Source organism: Vulpes lagopus, chromosome 5 (assembly GCF_018345385.1).
Source record: "Vulpes lagopus strain Blue_001 chromosome 5, ASM1834538v1, whole genome shotgun sequence".
NCBI lineage: Eukaryota > Metazoa > Chordata > Mammalia > Carnivora > Canidae > Vulpes > Vulpes lagopus.
Window position 1 is genome coordinate 30,051,749 of NC_054828.1, and position 24,881 is coordinate 30,076,629.

The following is a 24,881-nucleotide window of genomic DNA, read 5'->3' on the forward strand; positions in this document are numbered from 1 at the left end:
TAAATGAAGAACAAATGAAAAACATGTGTACCGAAAGTAATCATTTCTTTGCTTTTAAATATCCAGTTTAAATCTCTCTTTTATATTAGGAGAGCAGAATTTATGCTGTAGCCAAATCAGGTATTCGAATGTCTGAGGCCTTCAATATGGAGAATGTTAATAAAAGTAAGTGATTTTGCATGCTACCATGTGGATGAACGTTGAAGACATAATGCTAAAGGAAATAAGCCAGTCACGAAAAGATAAATACTGTATGATTCCACTTCTATGAGGGATCTAAAGTTCATAGAAAATTCATAGAAACAGAAGGTGGAAGGGTGGTGACTAGGGCCTGGGTGGCAGTGGTGTGGAGGGGGCATTGCTTAATAATGGGTATAGAGTGTCAGATTTGCAAGATAAAAACATTCTGGAGACCTGATTTACAAGTGCGCATATAATTAACACTAACTGAACTATGCACTTAGAAATGGTTAAGGTGGTAAATTTTATGTGTTTCTTACATATGTTTTTCTTATATTCCAAAAAATGTTTAAAAAAATTATTGATTTTGTATTGCCATTTCACTAGCCAACAACTTCCTAAACATCTAGTCATAGAATATGTAAAACTTTTAGAATATGTAAAACATAGAATTATGTAAAACTTTTAGAAAATTATTTCTAAGGTTGCTGATTTACATTTTAAAGTTGAAATTCATTGTTACCCAACATAGGGGCACATCTGTGTTGAACTCTGATGTAGAAAGTGCCTCTTTTTGTTTTTGCCTAAAAGAAGATAAAAGAAACTGTGGAGTTTCAGCTGTTTAAAACTGCAGTAATATCCATCTCTGTGTCCTTTTTCCAGCGTTTAAAACACATTCCTTCTTTCTTTCTTCAAAAAAGTTTTAAAGGAGGAATGCATTCCCATATAAAAAGTAAAACCTGGGATCCCTGGGTGGCGCAGCGGTTTGGCGCCTGCCTTTGGCCCAGGGCGCGATCCTGGAGATCTGGGATCGAATCCCACGTCAGGCTCCCGGTGCATGGAGCCTGCTTCTCCCTCTGCCTGTGTCTCTGCCTCTCTCTCTCTCTCACTGTGTTCCTATCACAAATAAATAAAAATTAAAAAAAAATAAAATAAAATAAAATAAAATAAAAAGTAAAACCAAATAACAGAGAACTGTCTGGAATAAAAAGATAAATTTTCCTATAGCTCCTTCTCCTAGCCCCCTTCCTATCCAACACTAATCCAAATCTTAGAGGCAAACGTTGATGTTCTGTTTCTTCTCAACAACCTTCTATTCTAGCCATTCAGGAAATTATACTCTAAGCTTACAACATGAGGTTCGCCTGATAAAGTCTTAAGCATGCCGGTATTTTAGCACCACACCATGTCACTAATAAGGCTACGAATAATCGGAGAGTATCTTCAAAGGGTACTGCTCACTGAATCAACAGGTGTTTGTACTATTTCTGTCCAGCCTGAGCTGGAGAGAGATGCCTGCCAAAGAAAGAAATAAAAGCTATGATCCTTACTCGCAAAGAGCTTACAGTCTAGTTGGGGAAGTAGCACATGTGAGGAAATAATGAGCCATGGAAGACAGCGTAGCGTTCTAAAAGCAGACAGTATGAGAACAGTCATGTGTGTTAATCCAGCTTCTCTTTAATTGGAAGTTTTGCTAGCTCACATTCATTGAGAATAGACCTAAGTGCTAGAGAGAAGTTTTTGTTTTTTTTGTTTTGTTTTGTTTTTTTTAAACCACTTTGTTTTCTGTTTCAGATTCTGTTGCTCTGCTCTCCTATACCACATCAGGGCTCTATACCTCTCTGATATACAAGAATATGACAACCCCAGTGTATACAACTTTGAAGGGGGTAAGTCATTATTGTTACTGCTAAACATGTGGCTTTCTTCATGGTGGATCCAGAAAACTGTTTATTCAAGCTCCAGATTCCATTCTTGACATTTTACACAGACTCTCCCTTCATAGGGAGTTTTAGATGTTCACACTAATATATCATAAAAAGAGAAGAAATGGAAAGATCTATACAAGATACTTATGCTTCTCAAAGTACTAGAAGTCTACTGCTAGTCTAATACTAAACTAGAAGTTTGTTATACCCCATGTGATTTTTCCACCCCCTTCTTGGTGGTTAATTGTTTAAAGAAATATCACTATTAATGATGTGTAGTGGAGATTCCTAATTTGGAAAGATTTTTCCGTCATTGCCTGAATTCCCCCCTCTTACTTGAAGTACTTAATTAAAATAAGCATTGTCAAGTATTAAGGGCCTTATGTTTTCAGGAATCTTTTATATTTGATAAGTGTCTTGCTAATTAGAATCTGGGATTTAACAACATGACTTTGATAATGCCAAAGTATATTCTTACATTCCTTAAAAAAAAATCTTATTCCATGACTTCTGGGAAAACATTTCACATCTAAAAAGAGAGGTGACTTTAGAGATGGACATATATAGGCTGCTGTGCTTTTCTTTAGAAGGCAACCCAAATAAGCAGCAGTCCGTTCCTGGATGACTCCTCTGGGTCAGAGGAAGAAGATAGTTCCAGATCTAGCTCCCGGACTTCAGAGTCAGACACACGCAGTCGGAGCGGACCAGGCAGCCCCAGAGCCATGAAACGAGGTGAGGCATACAAGACAACTCCAAATAAGTCAGCATATTTAATAGGAATTTTATTTCCATAGTAGGATTTTTTAAAAACAAAGTACTTGCTTCAAACCAAAGTGAAAAGAGAATTAGCCAGGACTAAGATGCTTATATTCTGGTCCTAATTCTCTTCTTAATTCTTTCTGTGATTCCACTCAAGCAAGCCACATGATCTTTTTTGTTTTTTAACCTTATCTCTTACAGAAGAGAGAGATCACTTTATTATGGGAATAGAGTGAGATAATTGGCCAAAATGATGTTTCTCTTTTACAATCGGTGTGTGGCATTTTGGATAATAATGGGATAGACTTATTTCAGCTAAATTTGTTACTCTGCTAAGTGGCAAAGAAAATACACCTAAAAACTTGATAGTTAGTCTGATATTAAGATGAAAACCAACAAAAACTTTACTTTGGGCAGGTCTATGATTTTTAGTGGATTTTAGAGACATTTTTGGCATAGGTAGAGGTTATAGACATAATCATACAAAATGACACATGTAATTTACAAAAGCCTTTAATGCACTGTACTTTTTGGCCTTCAAACCATGTTCCATGGAGCCCCCTAGGTAATCCTCAACCCCTCAACTTCAACTGGAGCTGCTCAATTTTCATAGGCTTAGTAATTTGGGTTTCCACTGGCCTCTTTTCTACCTCGGCCCCCCAACAGCCAGAATCCAGTTATATCACACTTTTGCCCGAAACACTGCTAAGACTCTTAATGGTTCTCAGGTGTTATGGGACTCATGTCTTTGATCTCTTCTTTCTCCTCCTTTACTCAGCTCTGGCCACACTGACCCTCTTCCTGTTCCAAGGACATAACCAGGGATGCTTTTATTTCAGGACCTTCTACTGATTGTTTCCTCTACCCAGTATTCTTCCCCCCAGATGGCACATACACCATGCTTTGCTGAAACACTGCCTTCTCAGGGAGATCCACCCCAAGCACACCATTCAAATCGCAATCCCTTCCTCTTCTCCAACTACTAGCTCTTTTAACTCCCTCTAGTCTGCCCTATATTGTATTTTTTCATAGCACTTACTGCCTATTTTTTGTCTATCTCCACTGACTAGAATCTACGTTCCACAAAAGCAGAGGTTTTCCTGTTTTGTGGTCTGCTCAATCCTTAGCACCCAGGAGAGTGCGTAGCACACTGGCTCTGGAGCAGGGCGCCTTATATTTGCACTCCACCATTGCTCCTGCTTACCCATTTGACTTCGGACAAATGTTTTTTTTTGTTTTTTAAAGATTTTATTTATTTATTCATGAGAGACAGAGAGAGAGGCAGAGACACAGGCAGAGGGAGAAGCAGGCTCCACGCAGGGAGCCCAATTCGGAACTCGATCCTGGGACTCCAGGATCATGCCCTGGGTCAAAGGCGGGTGCCAAACTGCTGAGCCACCCAGGGATCCCCCGGACAAATGTTTTAATTTAATCTCTGGACCTTAGTCTCCTTGGAGAATGAAGGCCTTAATCAAGACGATCTCTGAGGTCCCTTACAAATCTAAATTCCTGTTATTCGATGAAAAATAAAGTTATCATTCTTGTCATGACTGTTACTTGTCTTAGTCGAATAAACAAGAATAAAGATATAGTGACATTGCCCTAACAAGTCCCTTAAATGTTAATAAACATTTGAAAAAATTGCCAGATGCTGCAATGAATAATGATGTAAGTCCTTGATTTTTTTTTTTAAGATTTTATTTATTTATTAATGAGAGACACAGATAGAGAGAGGTAGAGACACAGGCAGAGGGAGAAGCAGGCCCCATGCAGGGAGCCTGATGTGGGACTTGATCCCGGATCTCTGGGATCACACCCTGGGCTGAAGGCGGCGCTAAACCCCTGAGCCACCTGGGCTGCCCAGTCCTTGATTTTATTATATGGAAAATCTATAATTGTAGTGACCCTGCAAATGTGGCTTGCAACTTGTAAGTCATTTTCTGAAAAAGGCAAGTGAGTTATTGTGAAAATGTTCCCGTGAATTTTACTTTGTAGCTGCTGGCAAATCAAATAGTCTGTTTATATCTTTAAGTCTTACTGCTTTTCTTTCACAAAAAGATTTTAAAAATTTACAAACTGGTAGTATTTGACATATGAAAAATACTACTAAAGTTCTGAAGTTCTTTTTGATGTGAATTACTTTAAAAGTGATTACAAAAACTAAGTGGTCTAAAATGAGATTACAAAAAAATAAAAAATAAAAAAATAAAATGAGATTACACAAATCTTGATAAATTAAAATCAAACATGTGTTTACTTACATATGTCAATATGTAAATACACATTTTTAATCCTTAATGAAAGATACATTAGTATTTTTGTGTATGTTTTATATATGTTTACATATTGCACAGTTTATGTAAAATTAGCTGTGCTTGTAATCATATCAAAGTATTTATTTTCCTGTGACTTCCTTGGAGGTTTGCATGATAATCCTTACCCTTTAGTTCTGTTTTCTGCTCTAAAAGTTCTTTATGGTGAAAGGTATGAAAATAAGCCTTCCTAGTAAGGCTTGTGATGTTGGAATAGCTATATTCCTTAAGAGAACTCACAGCTGGCGTTTGGACTACCTGATTATTAAATGTTGAATTGATTTATTTCTTTATTCATTTAGGTGTATCTCTCTCTTCAGTGGCTTCTGAAAGTGATTATGCCATTCCTCCAGATGCTTACTCCACAGACACAGAGTACTCACAGCCAGAGCAGAAGCTCCCTAAAACTTGCTCATCATCCAGTGATAACGGGAAAAATGTAAACACTGAATCAGATTTTATAAACAAAACAAAACAAAACATTAATGAATCTTGTTAGTTTGAGCCTCTAAAAGGAAACTTAAATTTTAAAATTTTTCTTTAATTAGGAACCACTGGAAAAATCTGGCTATTTATTAAAAATGAGTGGTAAAGTCAAGACTTGGAAGAGGAGATGGTTTGTTCTTAAAGGTGGTGAATTACTTTACTATAAATCTCCGGTGAGTGTGAAGTGCTTACTCTGTAGAACTGAATTCCTCAAACTGTAAATCAAACTTCTGATTCATTTTCTCCCCTGTAATGCAATTAATTATACAAAGCATTTCTTACTATTACTGTTACAGGTAATGAATCACAGTAACATTTGTCTTCTTCCTTTCCTACAGAGTGATGTAATTAGAAAACCCCAGGGCCATATTGAACTTAGTGCATCCTGCAGCATTTTAAGAGGAGATAACAAACAAACAGTCCAGGTACTTTTTTAAACCTTTTTTTTTTTCCTTTTTCTTTTTTGTAATGTAAAACTTGGTTCTTATTTATCCAACCTAGCAGAGAAGAGGTTGGATGATTCAGTGTTTCTTTATTCTCTTTGTGTTGTGTGATGCCTCAAAAACACGTGAAACCCCAGGCCTTCTCAGTCAAAAATATAATATAAGCTAGATTTGTGTTGAGTAACTGACCACAGTGGGGTTTTTTTTGGCCTTTTATACTGTTCAGTATTCTTTCTCTATACTTACTATGCTTAATTTCCCAGCTGGTCTCGGCTCTCAAATGTCTAGCTATTTTAGGGAAGGTTTATCTGAGAAATGAATTCCCAATAAGATATTATTTGATGTACTACTAAATTCAGGAGAGTTTGCATTTTAATATAGAACCTGAAAATGGCATTTCTTCTATGAGCTTCAGCTGCTACAGCACCTAAGTGGAAAGATACTGGTGAGGAAGAGGCCTTACTTCTTATCAAGTCACACCCTAGACATAGCTGCTGGCTATTAACCCACAAAATAAGGCTAATCTTGCTTGAAACCTGTTAAATTTAAAACACACACCAGGGATCCCTGAGTGGCTTTAGTGCCTGCCTTCGGCCCAGGGTGTGATCCTGGAGACCCGGGATCGAGTCCCACATCGGGCTCCCTGCATGGAGCCTGCTTCTCCCTCTCCCTCTGCCTGTGTCTCTGCCCCTCTCTCTCTGAGTCTATGAATAAATAAATAAAAATCTTTAAAAAAAGATTTTATTCATTCATTCATGAGAGACACAGAGAGAGAGGGGCAGAGACACAGGCAGAGGGAGAGGGAGAAGCAGGCTCCATGCAGGGAGCCCGATGTGGGACTCGATCCCGGGTCTCCAGGATCACACCCTAGGCTACAGGCGGCACCAAACTGCTGTGCCACCGGGGCTGCCCGAATGAATAAAATCTTTAAAAAATAAATAAATATATAAATAAATAAAACACACACCTCTGAGATCATTTGGTATATGCGATTTAAATTCAGACACTTTATTTTTGATATGCCTTTAATAATTATTATTTTCTTATCTTGCTCCTTTGGAGAGTGGAATAAAGCTCATTATCAGTGTTTTCAGGAGATAATATCTGAGAACTGCCCAAGAATGTAAAGGGGAGAATCAGGGAAAGTTTCATTTTGAATCATGGCAGATAAGAATCATCTATAATTGGGGTGCCTAGGTGGCACAGTTGGCTAAGTGGCCAACTCTTGGTTTCGGCTCAGGTCCTGATCTCAGGATCCTGGGATTGAGTTCCGTGTCAGGCTGTGAGCTCAGGGTGGAGTCTGCTTAAGATTCTCTTTTCTGGGCAGCCCCAGTGGCTCAGCAGTTTAGCGCCGCCTTCAGCCCAGGGCATGATCCTGGAGACCTGGGATCCAGTCCCATGTCAGGCTCCCCGCATGGAGCCTACCTCTCCCTCTGCCTGTGTCTCTGCCTCTCTCTCTCTCTTTCTGTGTCTCTCATGAATAAGTAAAATCTTAAAAAAAAAAAATTCTGTTTTCCCCCTGTCTCTCCCCCTCCATGTGCTACCTCTCTCTTTCCCACCCTCTCTCTAAAATAAGTAAATAAAATCTTTTTAAAAAAGAATCATCTATAGGCTTCTGAAATATTTGGAAATTTTGAAATGTGGTTCAAGACTGAAAAATTATGAGTTCAGTTATGAACCAATCATGTTAGTGGTAAGAATTTCTCTTCTTCTAAGCAAGGTCTTCTTATTTTATTTATAATTGATTTCTTCATTTCTATAACAAATAATTCCTCTTTATTTGCTGAAAATATATGACTGTATTACAATCTCCAATGCTGCTCACTTCAACAGCCAGGAGCCTGTGGCACATCTAAAGGAGAAAAAGAAAATGTAAACGAGATAAAAAATCATGACTCAAAAGCTTAATACTCTGAAAATTTTTAAAGTAAACTAAAGTGAAAAATATTATTTCAACATAAAGTTAATTATTATAATTCTCACGAAGTGGTTAAACTACTTTAAATTATTTATGGAATCCTTTATTTAGCTCCTAGGATTCAAGGTATGGCATGTTTGTTTCTATGTTAATTAATGATGTTTTTAGGATAGATAGGGAAATGCTATTAATCCTAAATCTTCAGAGTTTCCTTTCCTATCTCTTTCTCATCCCATTCTAGTTGACCACTGAAAAACACACATACTATCTGACTGCAGATTCTCCCAATATATTGGAAGAATGGATTAAAGTGTTACAGAATGTTCTCCGAGTACAAGCTGCCAACCCGCTTTTTCTGCAACCTGAGGGCAAACCAACGGTGAAGGGATTGCTCACCAAGGTAGGAACTTTATGTGTGTAACAGTGTCCTAGGCAGTTGAGGAATTAGCCCCACTGATCATAAGTGGGGTCAGAGAGTATGTATATTGCATATTTATATTATCTTGGGTGGAGAAGGAAGTTTTACTTAGCATACCAAATGTTCTTACTATCAAAAATTCCCTAACCAGAATTTTTAAAAGATAGGTGAAAAGCTTGGGCAAGTGTTTGTAACGTGTGAAAAACAAGCTTTTCCTAATCAGTAAGTAAAGGGTAAATATCAGTGGGAGGAAAGGATCAAAAGACACAATGGGCAAGAAGTAGAGTTGGTAGACATAAAAAATACAAATGATATTTTCAAAAATCTGGTCAAGTTGTTCCTGGGTAGTTCAGTTGGTTAGGTGTCTAACTGCTGATTTTAGCTCAGGTCTTGATCTCAGAGTCATGAATTCAAGCCCCTACTTTAAAAAAAACATCTGGTCAAAGAGAGGCTATTTTTAAAAATTATGAAACACAGCATTGACACAAATTAAGAAATCTGCTAATGAGCATATTACTTTAGAGACAATTTGGGGAAAAAAAAAAAAAAGGAAGACGACAATGGCAATTTGGCAGTGTCTTGACCAAAGTGTTAGCTCAGTGAATGCTTTTGAATGGAGAAATGAATGAATATTAAATGTTTAAAAACAACCATCTCAGTCCAAAAAATTTATAATTAGGAATTAGTCTTAGTTTGCAAATATTTAAGTGTAAGAACATCCATCACATCATTATTTGTTTTTTTTCCTATTTTAAAAAAATGATGTATAATTAACATACACTAAAATGCAGATCATGGGACACCTGGGTGACTCAGTTGGTAAAGCATCTAGCTCTTCATCTCAGCTCAGGTCTTGATCTCAGAGTCATGAGTTCAAACCCCGTGTTGGGCTCCACATTGGGCATGGAGTCCACTTAAAAAAAATAAATAAAATTCATATTTTAAGTGTAGAGTTTGATGAGTTTTAACAAATATTTACTGTTACTCTATCATGATATAGAACATTTTAATTGCCTCAGAAAGATTACTTGCATGGCACAGTTTATAATAAAGAAAAATTGGCCCCAACTTAAATGTAGAGTAGGGGATAGGTTTTTTTTTTTTTTAAGTTTTTATTTATTAGAGAGAAAGAGAGAGAGAGAGAGCACAAGCTGTGGGGGGGGGGGCAGGAGGAACAGAGGCAGAGGGAGCAGACTCCCCACTGAGCAGGGAGCCCAGTGAGATGCTCAATCCCAAGACCCTGAGATCATGACCTGAGTCGAAGGCAGAGCCAAAGGCAGAACCAATTGAGCCACCCAGGTACCCTGAATAGGGGATAGTTTAAACAAGTGCATATAATCAGATAATACTTTACTATGCAGCCATTTTAAATATTGTAAAAGAATATTTAGTGCTATAGAAATATGTTATGATGTATTGTTAGTTGAGATAATAGATATTAGTATTATGTTATCCTATTTTGTTATATACATCTATAGAAAAATGTCTGAATATGAAATATACCAAGATATAACTCTGATTTTATTCTTGTTTCATTCTGTTTTCTCACTTTTTTAGAATGAGGAAGAATTGATTTATGCTGAGATAAATATTATTTTTAAATTTAAAAAATCCTAATGGTCATTTTAAGAAAAAAAAACAATAAAATATTCACATATAAAGTATCATACACAAAAATAACCTCTAAATAATCACTCATCATTCAAGTGCTTTGTTTATGTAAGAAGTTAAAAATTTAGATTTAGAAGAGCTATGTCACCATGTAATTTATACTTAGCATTAATGTGGGAACATAGATGGGTGCTACTCAGTCATATTTACAGATTGACCAGCTATACCAAAATTAAGAGAAAAAAATTCACCAATATATTCAAAAAGAATCGTGCTATTTTCTTCCAAAATGTTACATTTTCGTGAAAATGTTTTTTCTGTTACCAATGACTTAGAATCTCCCTGGTATTATGCAAATATATATTTTCTAGTGAACACAGTGCCACTTTAAATCATAGTCTTGCTATAATTCATAATAACTAGTTGTCCTCCTATTTCAGGGACAATGTTTATCAAACCCTTAGACTTTAATATGATCCTGTGGCTAAGGGTTTGTTGCTTCTCCCACAATTTGTTTGTTTGACTGTTTTTCATCCACATAGCAATGTCAGTTCTTGCATGTTACATTTATGCTATTCCCTGCCTCCCATCTCACAATTGCATTTTAAATGAGAATAAGTAGGTATCATTATCAGATGACTAAACCTTTTGGGGTTATAGACAGGATGCTTATTAGGTTTGCTTCCTACCATTTTCATGTCCACCCCCATATTTTCACCCTCACAGCCTTATAAGAGAAAAACGTCCCTCACTTATTCTGAGTGACTTGTTCTGAGCTCTCATTCAGGCTACAATTTAAGATACTGTAGAACAACAGCACTTGAATACTTTGGAGGGGAGGAGGTTTTTTCAAGTTGTCACATTGTTATTAAGTACAGAAATATGTAGGTAGATATTAAGAACTTGACTAATTTGATTCCGGATATTCAGTCTTGCAACTTTTATTTTAATGCTTAAGAAAGAACATTTTCTCTACAAAAAAAGGTCATTTGTTTAAAAAAACAAAAATTTATTGAGCAGTTACCACATGCCAGGCAACGGACTGAAGAATATTGAGAGGAGGAGGCCACTGCCCCATCCCTCAGAGAACCTCATAATCTGTTGGGAAAGAAAGGGAAATAGCATATTATAATGATATGTACCAAGTGCAATTATGAGATGCATGGTAAGGTCACAGAGAAATCTAATTTAGGCTGTGGGATCAGGAGAACTTCTGAGAGAAGATTCATTTGGGCTGAGTCTTTAGGGAGGAGGAGTAGTTATACCAAATGGCAATGGGCAGGGAAGGTTTCTCAGGCTAGGAGCCAGGGAGAACAGAGACAGGGTATTTCAAAACACTGACACTTAACAGTGAAAACAAGTCCTTTGGAGAACAGGCTGGAGGAGCCTGATCATGGAGGGCTTTTTCTGCCTTGTTAAGAACTTTTTCATCCTGAAGGTTATGTGGAACCCTTCAGCTCTCTAACAAGAGCAGGGGCATATTCATGTTGTTAACAGATCACTCTGCTGAGAGGAAGGTGGCTTTGCTGGAGGCAGGCTGGACATTCTAAGAACAATTTTCAGAAGTGGCTCTTATGAAGAGGATGAGACTGAATTGTTCATAGGGCAAGAGAGGAGAGGGTGAAGTTAAGTAATGGTAGGAGGTAAAATCTTCAGTTAGATTGATTGAATTTGGGGTTAGGAAGTGGGAAAGACAAAATCGACTGGGTGAAAGATGGTGCCACATAGGAGAGCTCAGGGTGGGGCACCTGGGTGGCTCAGTCACTTAGGTTAAGTGTCCGACTCTTGATTTCAGCTCAGGTCTTGATCTCAGGATCACAAGTTCGATTATTGCGTTGAGCTCCATGCTGGGTGTGGAGCCTACTTAAAAATGAATGAATGAATGAAAAGAGAGCTCAAGGAGGAGGAGAAATTTTAGGATGATTCAAAGGCTATTTTGGACACTGCCAATTTTTAGAGCTTTGAGGCTACCTGAGTTAAGGATTAATAAGTCCAGCAGAAGGTGGCAACACCATGCTACATCCAAGGAGGGGGGTTAGGTTGGAGAGAAGGATTTGGGGAATCCTCAGCATGTACGTAGTGGTGGAATTCGTGACAGTGAGAGAAGTCACCCAGGGACATGTGTGTTGTGGAAGAGCAGGGACTGGTGCTGGAACACTGGGTTTTACAAAGCCTAGGAGCACATAGAGGAGATGTGTAAAAAGACTCTGGAAGGTACATCATGGGGGCCCGGGAGTGGAATGTCTGACAAAGAAGGAGTAATCTGCAGTATCAGATGCCGTGGAGCACTCAGCAAGGAAGGCACATTGCAGTATGTTTAAGCATAAAGGGGAGGTGAAGAAGTGCAGTATTTGAGTTATTTGGATTTGGAGGACTGTCCATACAGTCCAGTGCATTAGAAGGAGCTGTAGGGAACATGGTATCAGGAGAAGCATTTTTAGGATGGCAAAGGCATCCCTTGAATTTGCAAACTGAGGGGAAGAAGCCAGGTGAGAGAGGTGAAGTGGGAAATGAAGAATAAGGCTCAGAAGAAGTGAGTGGAAGGGCATGATGCGTGGGCATGGTGGAAGGGCCGGGCTGGCAGAAAGGCAAAGAAGGATGAATATCTAAGTTTGTGGGGCATTGAGTGATACCACGTCCGATATCCTCAGTTTTCTTGATGAAGATTACTCCATAAGACAAAGTCACTTAGTGAGAATGAGGGAAAGAACTGAGAATAATCAGAGACACAGGGAAATACTCAAGGGCAGATAGAAAGGTCGATAAGTGTTATCAGGGCCTGCCTGACTTTAGTGATTTGAGTTCATAATTGATTATTTTTCTCTCACATCTTCCGATGCCCAGAAATAGGAACAGAGAATTTACATTGTAGTGATGAGGATAGTCATTTTTTCTAACATTTTGTTGTGTAAAATGTCAAATATACGGGAAAGTTGGAGGACTATTTTATAGTGAACACCCATACTGCCACCACATAGATTCTACAATTAATCTTTACTTGATTTATATATACCCATCAGGATGATATACATATATATGTCATAGGTGTGTCCCTATATATATAAAAGTATATATATGTATGTGTATATATATATACATATAAAGATTATATATATATATATATATATACACATATATGTATATATATAAATGTTTTCTTAATGGGCATTTTAAACATGTGAAAGTAGAACAAAGAATAAAATGTACCCTAATGTATTTATCACCCAATTTTAAGTTATTATCTATGGCTAATGTTATGTCTGAAAACCCCTCATAACCTTCTTTCTCTCTTCCCACACTCCCCACTGGATTACCTAAAAGCAAATGGAGATGAAATTTTATTGAGTGGATATGTTAGAACCAGGATATGTGACACAATCCCAGACCTCGGAGAAAGTTGTTTTGTGACCAAACTCAGTATCCAAGGTTGATAAGGAAGAGAGAGAGGCCAGGAGAGAACTGATAACCTGGAATAAAATGGAAGAACCAGGGGGACTTAAAGTTTGGCATGAGGTCAAAGAATAGGAGTGGTGCAAGTTAGGAGAGAAGGTGGGGGAGAAGGTTGAGATCAGAGGATAGATTGTCAGTTTCAGAAGTGGAGCAGTTTCCAGTGAAGAAAAGTTGAGGGTGTGGTAGAAGGATGGATGGCAAAAATGGAGAGATAATAAAGGTTCTTGGAAATGAAGAGAGCAAGAAACTGTGAGTTAAGGATGTAGCGAGGCAGTGAAGCAGAGGCAAGGGCAAGCGCATGGGTGCAAGTCCTGGCCCTGCCACCTGCCCACACGTCACCTTGACTAGGTTCCTTGCAGGCTCTGTGCCTGACTGTCCTCATCTGTAAAGTGGGGGGTTAGTCATAGTGGCACCCTCACAGAGTGCTGGGAGGATGAAATGAATTATTTAAGCACATAAAGTGCTTTAGAACAGTGCCTGGCACATCATAAACACTCCTAAAATGCTAGCTGTTATTCTCACAAGACTTTCACCTAGATAGGGAAGTCAGCAAGGCTGACTGGGTGGCAGGATTTGTGGTGAAGGCTACAGGCATGAGAATTTAGGAGCGGAGAGACAAATGTGGGAGACTATTTTTTTGTGATGACAGAGGCTAATGGTTAGGGTATGATATACCATGCCTTCAAAGTTTTAGACAGAACTGATAGGCAGGACCTTTGTTAGAGATTCAAGGTAAAGAGGGATTCTTTCAGTTATTTCATTCGCCAAAGCCCTGGAGTTTGAGGTCACCTTTAAATTTTTTATGAGGATTCTTCTAGCATAATTTGTTTTATTATAAATTTTTCAGAATAACTCAGAGTTTTAAGAAATCCTAATACAGTCAGATGTATATGTAAAGATAGATTGTTTTTTTAAAACAACTTTTACAGTGAACTGGCAAAGGTCTTTGTTAGCTTGTAGTTCTTCAAAGGTACACATTGTTCTATTTTAAAGACAAATCATTTCAAAAGTATGCTCTCTACAGCCAGATGCATTATACTACAGTTTTGATGAGAAGCCCTTCTGGATTTTGTTTAAAAGAAGAAGAAAGAAAAAAAAAAGAAACCTGGGTGATGCAAACTGTTTAAAACTTCCAGGATATTTGTCTGTAAATATATGTTTCTAAATTTAATTAAACTGAAGCATGTCTTGTCACATGAGACATTTTTTGTTTCTGCTCAAGCCGGATTCTAAATCCATTAAACTGTCAGATGGTGGTGTTTGCTTAAACCCCAGCTTTGAAAGTCCAAAGGCTGGCTGCTTGAGCGGGTTTAAATGACACATGTTTTATTTCTCCTTATTCATATAGTGAGGAAGGAAACATTTATTGAGTAGCTACTATTATCTCTTATTTACAGGTTCTTGGTTCTTGGTCATCACGGCAGCCCAATAAGGTATTACAGTAACACCACATTATGGACAAAAAGGCTGAGAGGTTAAGTCAGTCACCTGAGGACCTCCATCTAGCAGGAGGCAGAACTGGAATTTAAGTGATGGTCCCTTTGACCTCAAAAAACCAAGCCTTTTCTTCTGTGGTGACTTGCCTCCTGTAAAATCTGTTGTAGCAGTTGTTTGCTTCCTCCCCAGTGTATTACTATCAGAACAGTTCATTTCAATGTAAGTCATTCCAAGGGCCCTGCAAAACATGTATGCCTCCCCCGCCACCACGTCCCTTCCCCAGTGACCTCTCCCCTCTGCCCTCACTGCTCAGTCTCAGACACACCATCTCTGGGCCTTAACTCTTACCCCTTTGTCCAGAGTGTTCTTCCCTCAGATGACTGCATGGCTTGTCCACCTCCTTCAGGGCTAGACTCAATATCAGTGAGGCCTTCTTGAGCTCTTTCTCTTAAACTGTAAAGCACACCCCCTCCCCGTTCCCCAAGCACTTACTTCTCTTCTGCATTAGTTTTCTCTGTAATACCTATCACCATGAGCAAGCATGACAACAGAATGTCAGGCTCTAGTTTTACTAGCCAATGTCTTAGGTTTCTAGGAGGTGGGCCTCTCCAGATTGAAGCCCACTCTGTCGCAGGAGAGGATCTAGCTTCAAGGCTTAGCAGGGCTGCCAGGGAACGATAGGGGAAATTCAACCAGGCATGCCACATTCTAGGTCTGGAGCATTGGGGCTTGTTGTAAACCTTACACACTGGCAAGAATGGAGTTTTTGGTGTTTTTTTAGTCTTGACAGTGTGGCTGGGATTGTCAAAGATCTTCAATGCCTGTACCTGGGCAGGACTGGGGCAAGGAGGAACTCACAGTAAGGATCTTCATAAAGCCACCAAAGAATGAAAAACCTACAATATTCAGTATACATTTTGATTAAATGTCTTCTACGTGAAACATATAAATGTAATTTTTTTGTGTTCTTCATGCTAGTATATAGCCTACTGCTGGTTTCATTGTCTGTCTTCCCCACAAAGTCGTGAGCTCCTTGTGGGAGGAGCCTGTGTCTTGTTCATATCCCTCTTCTCAGATCCTAGAGCAATCTCTGACTATTCATAGTCAAGAGCTAGATTCAAATTCTTTCCCACTTGCTTAACATCATTCCTGACATATAGGCAGTATTCAGTATAGAATTAGAAATTTTAATATTATTTTACTATTTTGTATGAATCCCTCTGGAGAAGGCATCAGATATTTTGAATGCATAAATCTTTAATATCTGCAAAAGCAGGAGAATTTTTTAGGTTTTAATCTTCTCATTTCTAACATTATTGAGGAGTTACCAGAGGCACAAGGTTATTGAAAATCTATGAAATATGGAAACTATGAAATACATTTATTTGTAGAATAGGCATCTTTTTTTTTATCCGTCCTTGAATCCTCAGCTCTCTCTAGTCTTTGACATACACCAAACATTTAGTGAAACATGCCATTTTACTGCTATAACAGGTAAATCTTAAACCACATTTGGACAATGTAGGTTGGAATATCACTTAAACCTTAACAAGCTGGATACATACAGAGTTTCAGGGGGGGTGTATTTGCTATACTTCAAGGTGTTCTGAGCTACATTTGTAATTCTTTGAAATATGATTTCAGGTAAAGCATGGTTACTCCAAGAGAGTCTGGTGTACACTTATAGGAAAGACATTATATTATTTTCGTAGTCAAGAAGATAAGGTATGTATGTATTTTTAATAAGCTAATTAGAAATATTTTGTTTGTTGTGGCTTAAAGTTTTCTCTTTCACTCTTCCACTACTAATTAAAACTTTTGAATTTTTGATAAGGTTGAAATCTTGCATAAAATTTATTACTGAGGTAATCATATACTTCTAGGAGTCTTGATTCTATTTTTTTTTTTTAGGAGTCTTGATTCTTAATCAGAAATCTTAGCAGCTTTTAAGTAATGCATCTTTGTCTTAAAAAAGAAAGTCTTCCCTATTCCCAACTGTCAACTTCTCATATTTGTCCAGGTTCTGATACACTAGGTGAGGTTGAATGAAGGGAACAGCAAGATAGGAAAGAAAAATCTTGGGAGGGAAAAGAATCCAGCCCTGTCCCCTCAAATCCCTAGATACCACTTGTCTATCCACTGATCTATCCACCTTCTACCTATTTCATTTTTAAACTAATCTCCCAAAAAGAACTTGAGTTCTCTTCACTTTCAGGGCAAAAGGATGGGATAGCTTTCAAAGGTGAAATGTATGCCCAGTTATCACTATAGGTATTCCACATCTTCTTTGGATTACTGAAACTAAAACTTGAATCAACATGGCCAAAAGCACTTGCATAAGATAGTGATGCCAACTCCACAGAATGGCAGTCTATGACTGATTACTGTGTTCATGAGACCAGACTTCTTGATTCAGAGACCACATAGGTCAGTACTTACTTCTCTGTCCCATTTTCAGTCTGCACTCTCAGTTCTGACCAGTATGTATTTAAGACGCATGCCATTGGTCTCACTATTGCCCAGGTGGTGGAAATTAACACAGAAAAGCTATGAAAAATGATACCTCTTGAAGTAATGCAACATGTACATAAAAATGCAACATGGGTAAGCACAATACAAAATTGTGCATTCAATATAATCTCAACTAATTTTAAGAAAAACAGAATCCATTCTATGTATTCCAGGTTTAACAGTTCTAATATAGAATTAGGGACATCCATAACTTTTAGAAAAGTTCTATAACTTTTCGGTTGGGGGAACAGAGGTCAGGGAAGCTGCCACTGGAGATTTGAGCCCAAAACTTGGAGGCAGCTGGTCCTCAACAGGTTAGAAGAAGCTCTCACATCAGCCCATGCATTTGACTGCAAGTGTCTCAAGAGAGTAACAACTTTTTCACCCTTACCTTCCACACCTCATGTAGGTTCTCTCAGAGCAGACTCTAACTGAGAACCCTGGGGATAAGGGGATTCTGAGAGACAGAGTTCCAAACTTCTGCAATTACTGGGAGACTTTAAAAGTGAGTGGTTGGGATGGCAAGTTTATAATTCTCAGGTTGGCACATCTATGTAAAAATATGCATAGCAAAAAGTTCAGAAACAACTGTACAAAAAGAAGGGGTGCCTGGCCGGCTCAGTTGGTGGAGCACGTGACACTTGATTTTGGTGTTGTGAGTTCAGGCCTCATGTTGGGTGTAGAGATTACCTAAAAATAAAATCTTAAAAAAGAAAAAAAAAGAATTATACCAAAATGCTGAGTAATTATCTGTGATGGTAGAATTTACGAATGATGTTTTTCCTACTCTTTTCTTATACCTTTCTATATTTCCTATAATAAGTATCTGTTTTATAAATAAGAAATTACTTAAAATTTGCTAAGAGAGTAGAACTTAAATATTCTCAATAATAATGATCTAATAAAAATGGATAACATTGGTCACAGAAGAAATAAATCAGAAGAATGTAAATTGATGAGTAGAAATCCATTATAATCACTGGAAAAGTATTGATAATGTATGTAAATTTGTATAGACCCATTTCATTGCATGCTATAGATGTTTCAGAAACAATTTGTTCTTAATCTGGATCAGTATCTTTTTTTATTCAGTCAAAATATGTAAAAACACTAGCTCTATTTACTATTTATGGAGCCTTGGTGAATTCTATAGTAAAATGAATAATCATCTTTAAATGTTGGGGTGGAAAGAGTCTTGCTTTTCATATGATTGGATATGCCTAAACATAATTAGGATAGTATTGTCATATATTATCACAGTAGAATTAGTTTTCTTTATCCCATTTTTAAAAGCTTGCTATCTGGGATCCCTGGGTGGCGCAGCGGTTTGGCGCCTGCCTTTGGCCCAGGGCGCGATCCTGGAGACCCCGGATCGAATCCCATGTCGGGCTCCCGGTGCATGGAGCCTGCTTCTCCCTCAGCCTGTGTCTCTGCCTCTCTCTCTCTCTGTGTGTGACTATCATAAATAAATTAAAAAAAAATTAAAAAAAAAAAAAAGCTTGCTATCTATTTATTATTATAAATATGCTATAAATGTGTAATAAATATGTTCAATGAATAAAATTTTATTTATTCTATAAGTAAAACATATTATTCATTATCTATTTATTTGGTTTTTGTTTTACTGCCTTTCTTTTTCTGAAAGCATGTAGGTAAGTTAATTTTATGTTTTTCCTTCAGAAGTAAATTTTCTTCTTTCAGTGCCCAAAATAGTGTTTTGCACATAGTGACTACTGAGAAAATAGTCATTAATGTAATGGGGAAAAGTCATGTTTCCCATTTGAAACAATACATTTAATTAAATGAATTACTTTTGTACAATTAATTAGCTTTTAGGCAGATAATAATTCAGTTTAGATAAGATATCCAGGTAAAACCTCACTGGGAAGGTGACATTTTAATTAGGTTCTAAAGGAAGTAAAAGAGCAGCCATGTGGGTATTTCGGGCAATAACATGCCAGGCAGCAGGAACAGCAGGTGCAGAGGTCCTGAGGCCGGAGCATGCCAGTGTGTTTGAGGAATAGTGAGAAGGTCAGTATTGATGCCAAGGTTTGGAGCTAAACAAAAAAAGTTGCCATCAAATAGAGAAGACTGGGCATAGCAGGTTGTTTGAGATGCTATTAGGCAGCTTAGTAGAGATAATGAGTCTGGGGTTACAAATAGGAGAGTAGCTAATATATGCCAGTACTGAAGCTGTGAGCTTGGATGAGATCACCCAGAAACTGAGCATAGATGGGAAAAAAATCCAAGCTTTGAACCCTGGGCCTGAGCATGAAAATGGATGACAATAAATATCCTTGAGGTTAGAATAAACATTTTCCAACTGCAATTGCAAACCTGATAAAATATTTTAGAAACTGTAATTTGAAACAGACCATGTATTTTCTTGGAATAAATGTACTTAAGTAAAGCAAAAGTATTTAAACAAATACACTAACTATTTAACACCCAGATAGAATTGCTTTTGCCAATAAAAGTAGGTAAAATTCAATATAAATCAGTTTTAGAAAATCAATCAATCAATCAATCAATCAATCAGTTTTAGGAAGTTGGTTTTTTTTTTTTTAGGAAGTTTTTCTTATTCTTAAAGTAAAACGGAAGAAATCATGGCATTGTTTTGTGATATATATGTTAATAAATCCCCTCAAAACACTTCTCAATGGGGATTGGGGTGATAGTTAAGCACAATTCTTTGTATCAGCTGCCTAACCTTGTCATTTTTTCTATGAATAGTATTGAGACTTCGTCTACACTGTCCTTTTGATCCAATATCTCAATCAATTCAATTCTGTGGGGGCGGAGGGAGAAGGTCAAATGAATATTTTGACTGAATTACATAATTGCTTGACTAGGTAATGGGTCATCTTAGTGTAATGAATAATCTGAACCACTGCACAGAACTAGCTTCTTGTCTAGTACTCGAACTGTTCTTTTATATTACAATTGGGCATTTTCGTTGTGGCTAATACTTTTGTAACAATGTGGGTAACCCAACTGCATTTAAAAAAAAGATATGCTTAATAAAGGTAAGAATGGAAGGGACTATGAAAAATTTTAGTGGAAAAGATCGAGAAAGTGTCTTCCTCACAATCACTAACATTTACTTTAGTTTCCTTTAGGTCAAATCAAACTCTGGGAGGCTAACGTTGAAGAGGTTGACAGATCCTGTGATTCAGATGAAGATTATGAAGCCAGTGGAAGAAGTCTGTTATCCACACATTACACCATCGTGATCCACCCGAAAGACCAAGGTCCAACTTACCTCCTAATTGGATCCAAGCATGAAAAGGTACCTAGGGGCTTACTGGTTGGTTTTGAATGATGTGCATTGGTGTCATTAAGTACCGCTAATAATTATCAAATCAGTTTTATGTACATGAAGAAGAGAACTTTGTTAAAGACCTTCAGCTCTATTTTCAGAGATTCTTCATGTCCCTGGAAACTAGCCTTGTTCACATGTGTCATTTTTCTATCCTCTCATTAAAAGTGATCTCAAGGCTAAAATTATTACATGGAGCTGGAAGACAAAGGGACCTTAGTTCAAAATGTGAATTTCTAAAAAAAAAATAAAATAAAATAAAAAATGTGAATTTCTTAGACTAGGTATTTTGGGGTGGTCCTAAGGCCTCCTCCTTATATTTTTGACTCATTTGCAACAAAATATTGGTTTAGATACAATTGAAAATGAATTATTATATGTATTATATGTATTGTAATAAACAAACAATATAAAAAGTTAATATAAAATAAAAATATAAACTGTGATAAAAGAGGCATCACAAATTAAGGGGGAGGTAATGGGTAATTCAATACATAGTATGGTATGATCATTATATATTGAGGACATTGGCTATTTAGGAAAACAGTTAAGTTTTTTATCTCCCACATATAGCAAAATAGTTCTAAATGAATTTAAAGAGTTAAATTAGATTATTTTTTTCAAAAAGCCCTTATCTGATCTCTGAATAGTAAGTACTTTATGAAAAGAAAAAGCAATGTAAGAAATCACGGTAGAAATGGGTGATAGATTTGACTATAAAAAATTGAGGAGCGCCTGGGTGGCTCAGTCGGTTAAGCATCTGCCTTCAGCTCAGGTCATGATCCTGGGGTTTAGGGATTGAGCCCTGTGTCATTGGGCTCCCTGCTCAGTGGGAAGTCTGCTTCTCCCTCTCCCTCTGACCCTCCACCGTGCTCATACTCTCTCTCTCTCTCTGAAATGAATTTAAAAAAAATTTTTTTAAATGAAAATAGTTGTTTATATCAAATAAAATCACAAAAAGAACCAAAAAGATAATATAAAAAAATAAAATATTTCATGAATGGCTACTATGTCTTTAACATATAAACAACTTTTATAAATTATTCCTTCCTTTTTAAGGCATTATATTGCATTGTATGTATATACCACATTTACTTTATCCATTCATCTGTCAGTGGACATTTAGGCAGCTTCCATGTCTTGGCTATTGTGAATAATGCTGGAAATAAACAAGTGAATACAGATATCTCTTCATGATCCTGATTTCAATTTGTTTGGATACATACTGAGAAGTAGAATTGCTGGATTATAGGATAATTCTATTTTTAGTTTTTTGAGGAGCCTCCATAATGTTTCCCATAGCGGCAGCATCAGTTTGTATTCCCACTAGCAGTGGATAAGTGTTCTCTTTTCTCCACATCTTTGCCAGCATTTGTTACTTTTTTAAATAAAAGACATTCTTTTTTTAAAAAAGATTTTATTTATTTTTTTGAGAGAGAGTGCATGAGCAGGGGAAGGGAGAGAGAGAAGCAGATTCCCCAATGAACTAGGAGCCTGATGTGGGACTTGATCCCAGGACTCTGGGATCATGACCTGAGCTGAGGGCAGACTCTTAACCACCTGAGCCAGCCAGGTGTCCCTGGAAAAGCCATTCTAATGAGTTTGAACCTTATTAGGGTTTTAATTTGTATTTCCTCAATGATTGTCAATGTTGAACACCTTTTCATGTTGGCTATTTGCATGTTTTCTTTAGAGAAATGTCTGTTCAGTTCCTTTGCCCATTTTTTTTCTTTTGCTCATTTTTTAGTTGAGCTACTTGTTTTTTCACTATTGGGTTGTAGGAATTCCTTATGTAGGATATATATGTTAATATCCTTATGGATATTAACGCTTTATCAGGTAAATGGTTTGCAAAATATTTTCTCCCATTTCATAGGTTGCTTTTTTGTTTTGTTGATTGTTTCCTTTGCTGCACAGAAGCATTGACCAAGGTCAATGTCCAGAAGCTTTGTCACTATTTTTTTTCCAGGACTTTTGTGGTTTCAGGTCTTATGATTAAGTCTTTATTCCATTTTGAGTTGATTTTTATGTGTGATGTAAGATAAGGGCCCAATTTCATTCGTTTGCATGGGATATCCAGTTTTTCTAACTTTATTTATTTATTTATTTATTTATTTATTTCAGATTTTGTTTATTTATTTAAAATTTTATTTATTTATTCAAGAGAGACACAGAGAGAGAGAATGGCAGAGACTTAGGCAGAGGGAGAAGCAGGCTCCATGTAGAAAGCCTGATGTGGGACTCAATCCGGAGTCTCCAGGATCACGCCCTGAGCCAAAGGCGTGGGGGGGGATATTGGATATTGGATATTCTCAACTGCTGAGCCACCCAGGTGTCCCACTAACACCATTTGTTGAAGAGACTATCCTTTCCCCATTGTGTATTCTTGGCACTCTTACAAAAGATAAGTTGACCAGTTTTGCATGGGTTTATATCTAGGCTCTCTGATCCATTGGCCTATATGTGTGTTTTCATGTCAGTACATGATTATTGTATTGACAATAGCTGTTTGATTATTGTACCTTTGTAATATATTTTGAATCAGGAAGTGTGATGCCTCCAGCTTTGTTCTTTTTGTTCAAAATTGCTTTGGCTACTCAGGGTCTCTTGTGATTCCTTAGGATTGGTCTTTCTACTTCTGTAAAAAATGCTGTTGGGATTTTGATAGGAATTGCACTGCATCTGGAGGTGCTTTCAGTAGTATGGACATGTTAAAAATACTCTACCAATCCATGAACACTAAATGTATTTGTGTCTGCTTTAATTTATTTCATCAGTGTTTTATAGTTTTTGATGTCTAAGTCTTTCACCTAGTTTGTCGGGCTTATTCCTAATATTTCATTCCTTTTGATGCCATTGTAAATAAGATCATTTTCTTCATTTCCCTTTTAGAGAATTCATTATTGGTGTATAGAAATGCGACTGACTTATGTATGTTGATTTTGTATCCTACAACTTTGCTGAATTCATTTCTTAGTTCTAACAAGGAATGTGGAGTTTCTAGAGTTTTCTATGTATAAGATCGTGTCATTGGCAAAGAGAGATAATTTTACTTCTTCCTTCCCAATTTGGATGCTCTTTACTTCTTTTTCTTACCCTTTTGCCCTAGCCAGGACTTCCAGTGCTATATTGAGTAGAAGTAGCAAGAGTGGGTATCCTTACTTTATTCCAGATCTTAAAGGAAAAGCTTTCAGTTTTTCACCATTGAGTATGATATTAACTATGGGCTTTTCTTATATGACCTTTATTGTGTTGAGGTAAGTTCTTTCTAGGTATTATTTTCTCCTTTAAATTCTCTGGATTTCCCAAGTATCTTATATGTGTTATTTATATGTATTGGGAATCAGATTTTTTTTTGAATCAGATTTTATTATTTTTTTAAAGGTTTTATTTATTTATTAATGAGAGACACAGAGAGAGAGACAGAGACACAGGCAGAGGGAGGAGAAGCAGGCTCCATGCAAGGAGTCTGATGCAGAACTCAATCCCCAAAATCCAGGATCACACCCTGAGCCAAAGGCAAATGCTCAACCAATGAGCCGCCCAGGTGTCCTGGGAATCAGATTTTAAATTTGATAGACTTTATTATCTTAAAAGAATATGAATTGTTTGTATTTATTCTCATCTTTCAACCTTGTACTAACTTCCTTAATTTTATCATGCTTTTCTAAGAAACAGATATAGAATGCAATAAAAAATATGAACAGTGGGAAGAGGCACGATGAGTATAATTCAAGTGAACCTGCTTCAGAACTGTTTGACTAGGTGGCTTTGGGTTATTATTTTAAAATTAAAGAATTTTTTCAGTGTCAAAGCTTTCCACTGTTTATACGAGTTGTTTTTTTCTTTAAGTCATCACAAATTATATCCTAGTTAAATCTCTAATAATGTGTTTTGACTTGAAGGACACTTGGCTTTATCATCTGACTGTTGCAGCAGGAAGTAACAATGTTAATGTTGGATCGGAATTTGAACAACTCGTTTGCAAACTGCTCAATATTGAAGGAGAACCTTGTAAGTTCACAACATATGAGGTTTTATGATTTATGAGATGGACCCAGGCCCCTTAGCCTAATGGAATTTTCACTTCGTGAGTGCCTGCTTCCCTGTAATTTACCTATCATTTCGTTGGCTTTGTTTGTTGTGGGCCAAGTTTCTCACTGTAGTTTTAGGCTCCACAGACACCATCATTCCCTGATATGCTATGTCCTGTAACCTTTCTGTCTTTGCTCACATTACTCCTTCTGTCTGAAACTTCCTCCTTCCTTCACATTTCTCACTAACCTGCTAAAATCCTACTTACATTAGGAACTCCTGCTGCCAGCAAG

The 24,881-nt window shown here is 37.2% G+C and overlaps 1 protein-coding gene across 5 annotated transcripts in view; it reads left to right on the forward strand.

Moving 5' to 3' along the window:
* Positions 1-24,881, forward strand: part of PLEKHH2 (pleckstrin homology, MyTH4 and FERM domain containing H2) — a 112,486-nt gene that overhangs the window by 50,920 nt on the left and 36,685 nt on the right. For all 5 annotated transcript variants that reach the window (XR_005987850.1, XM_041755509.1, XM_041755510.1 and 2 more), the window contains 10 exons: positions 90-165; positions 1,756-1,850; positions 2,477-2,621; positions 5,263-5,399; positions 5,509-5,619; positions 5,785-5,871; positions 8,049-8,207; positions 16,368-16,448; positions 20,344-20,523; positions 24,459-24,567. Coding sequence is in view for 4 of the 5 variants with exons in the window: in XM_041755509.1 (XP_041611443.1) it covers positions 90-165; positions 1,756-1,850; positions 2,477-2,621; positions 5,263-5,399; positions 5,509-5,619; positions 5,785-5,871; positions 8,049-8,207; positions 16,368-16,448; positions 20,344-20,523; positions 24,459-24,567 (1,180 nt within the window). In the remaining variant the exon portion in view is untranslated. The remainder of the gene's footprint in view (positions 1-89; positions 166-1,755; positions 1,851-2,476; positions 2,622-5,262; positions 5,400-5,508; positions 5,620-5,784; positions 5,872-8,048; positions 8,208-16,367; positions 16,449-20,343; positions 20,524-24,458; positions 24,568-24,881) is intronic.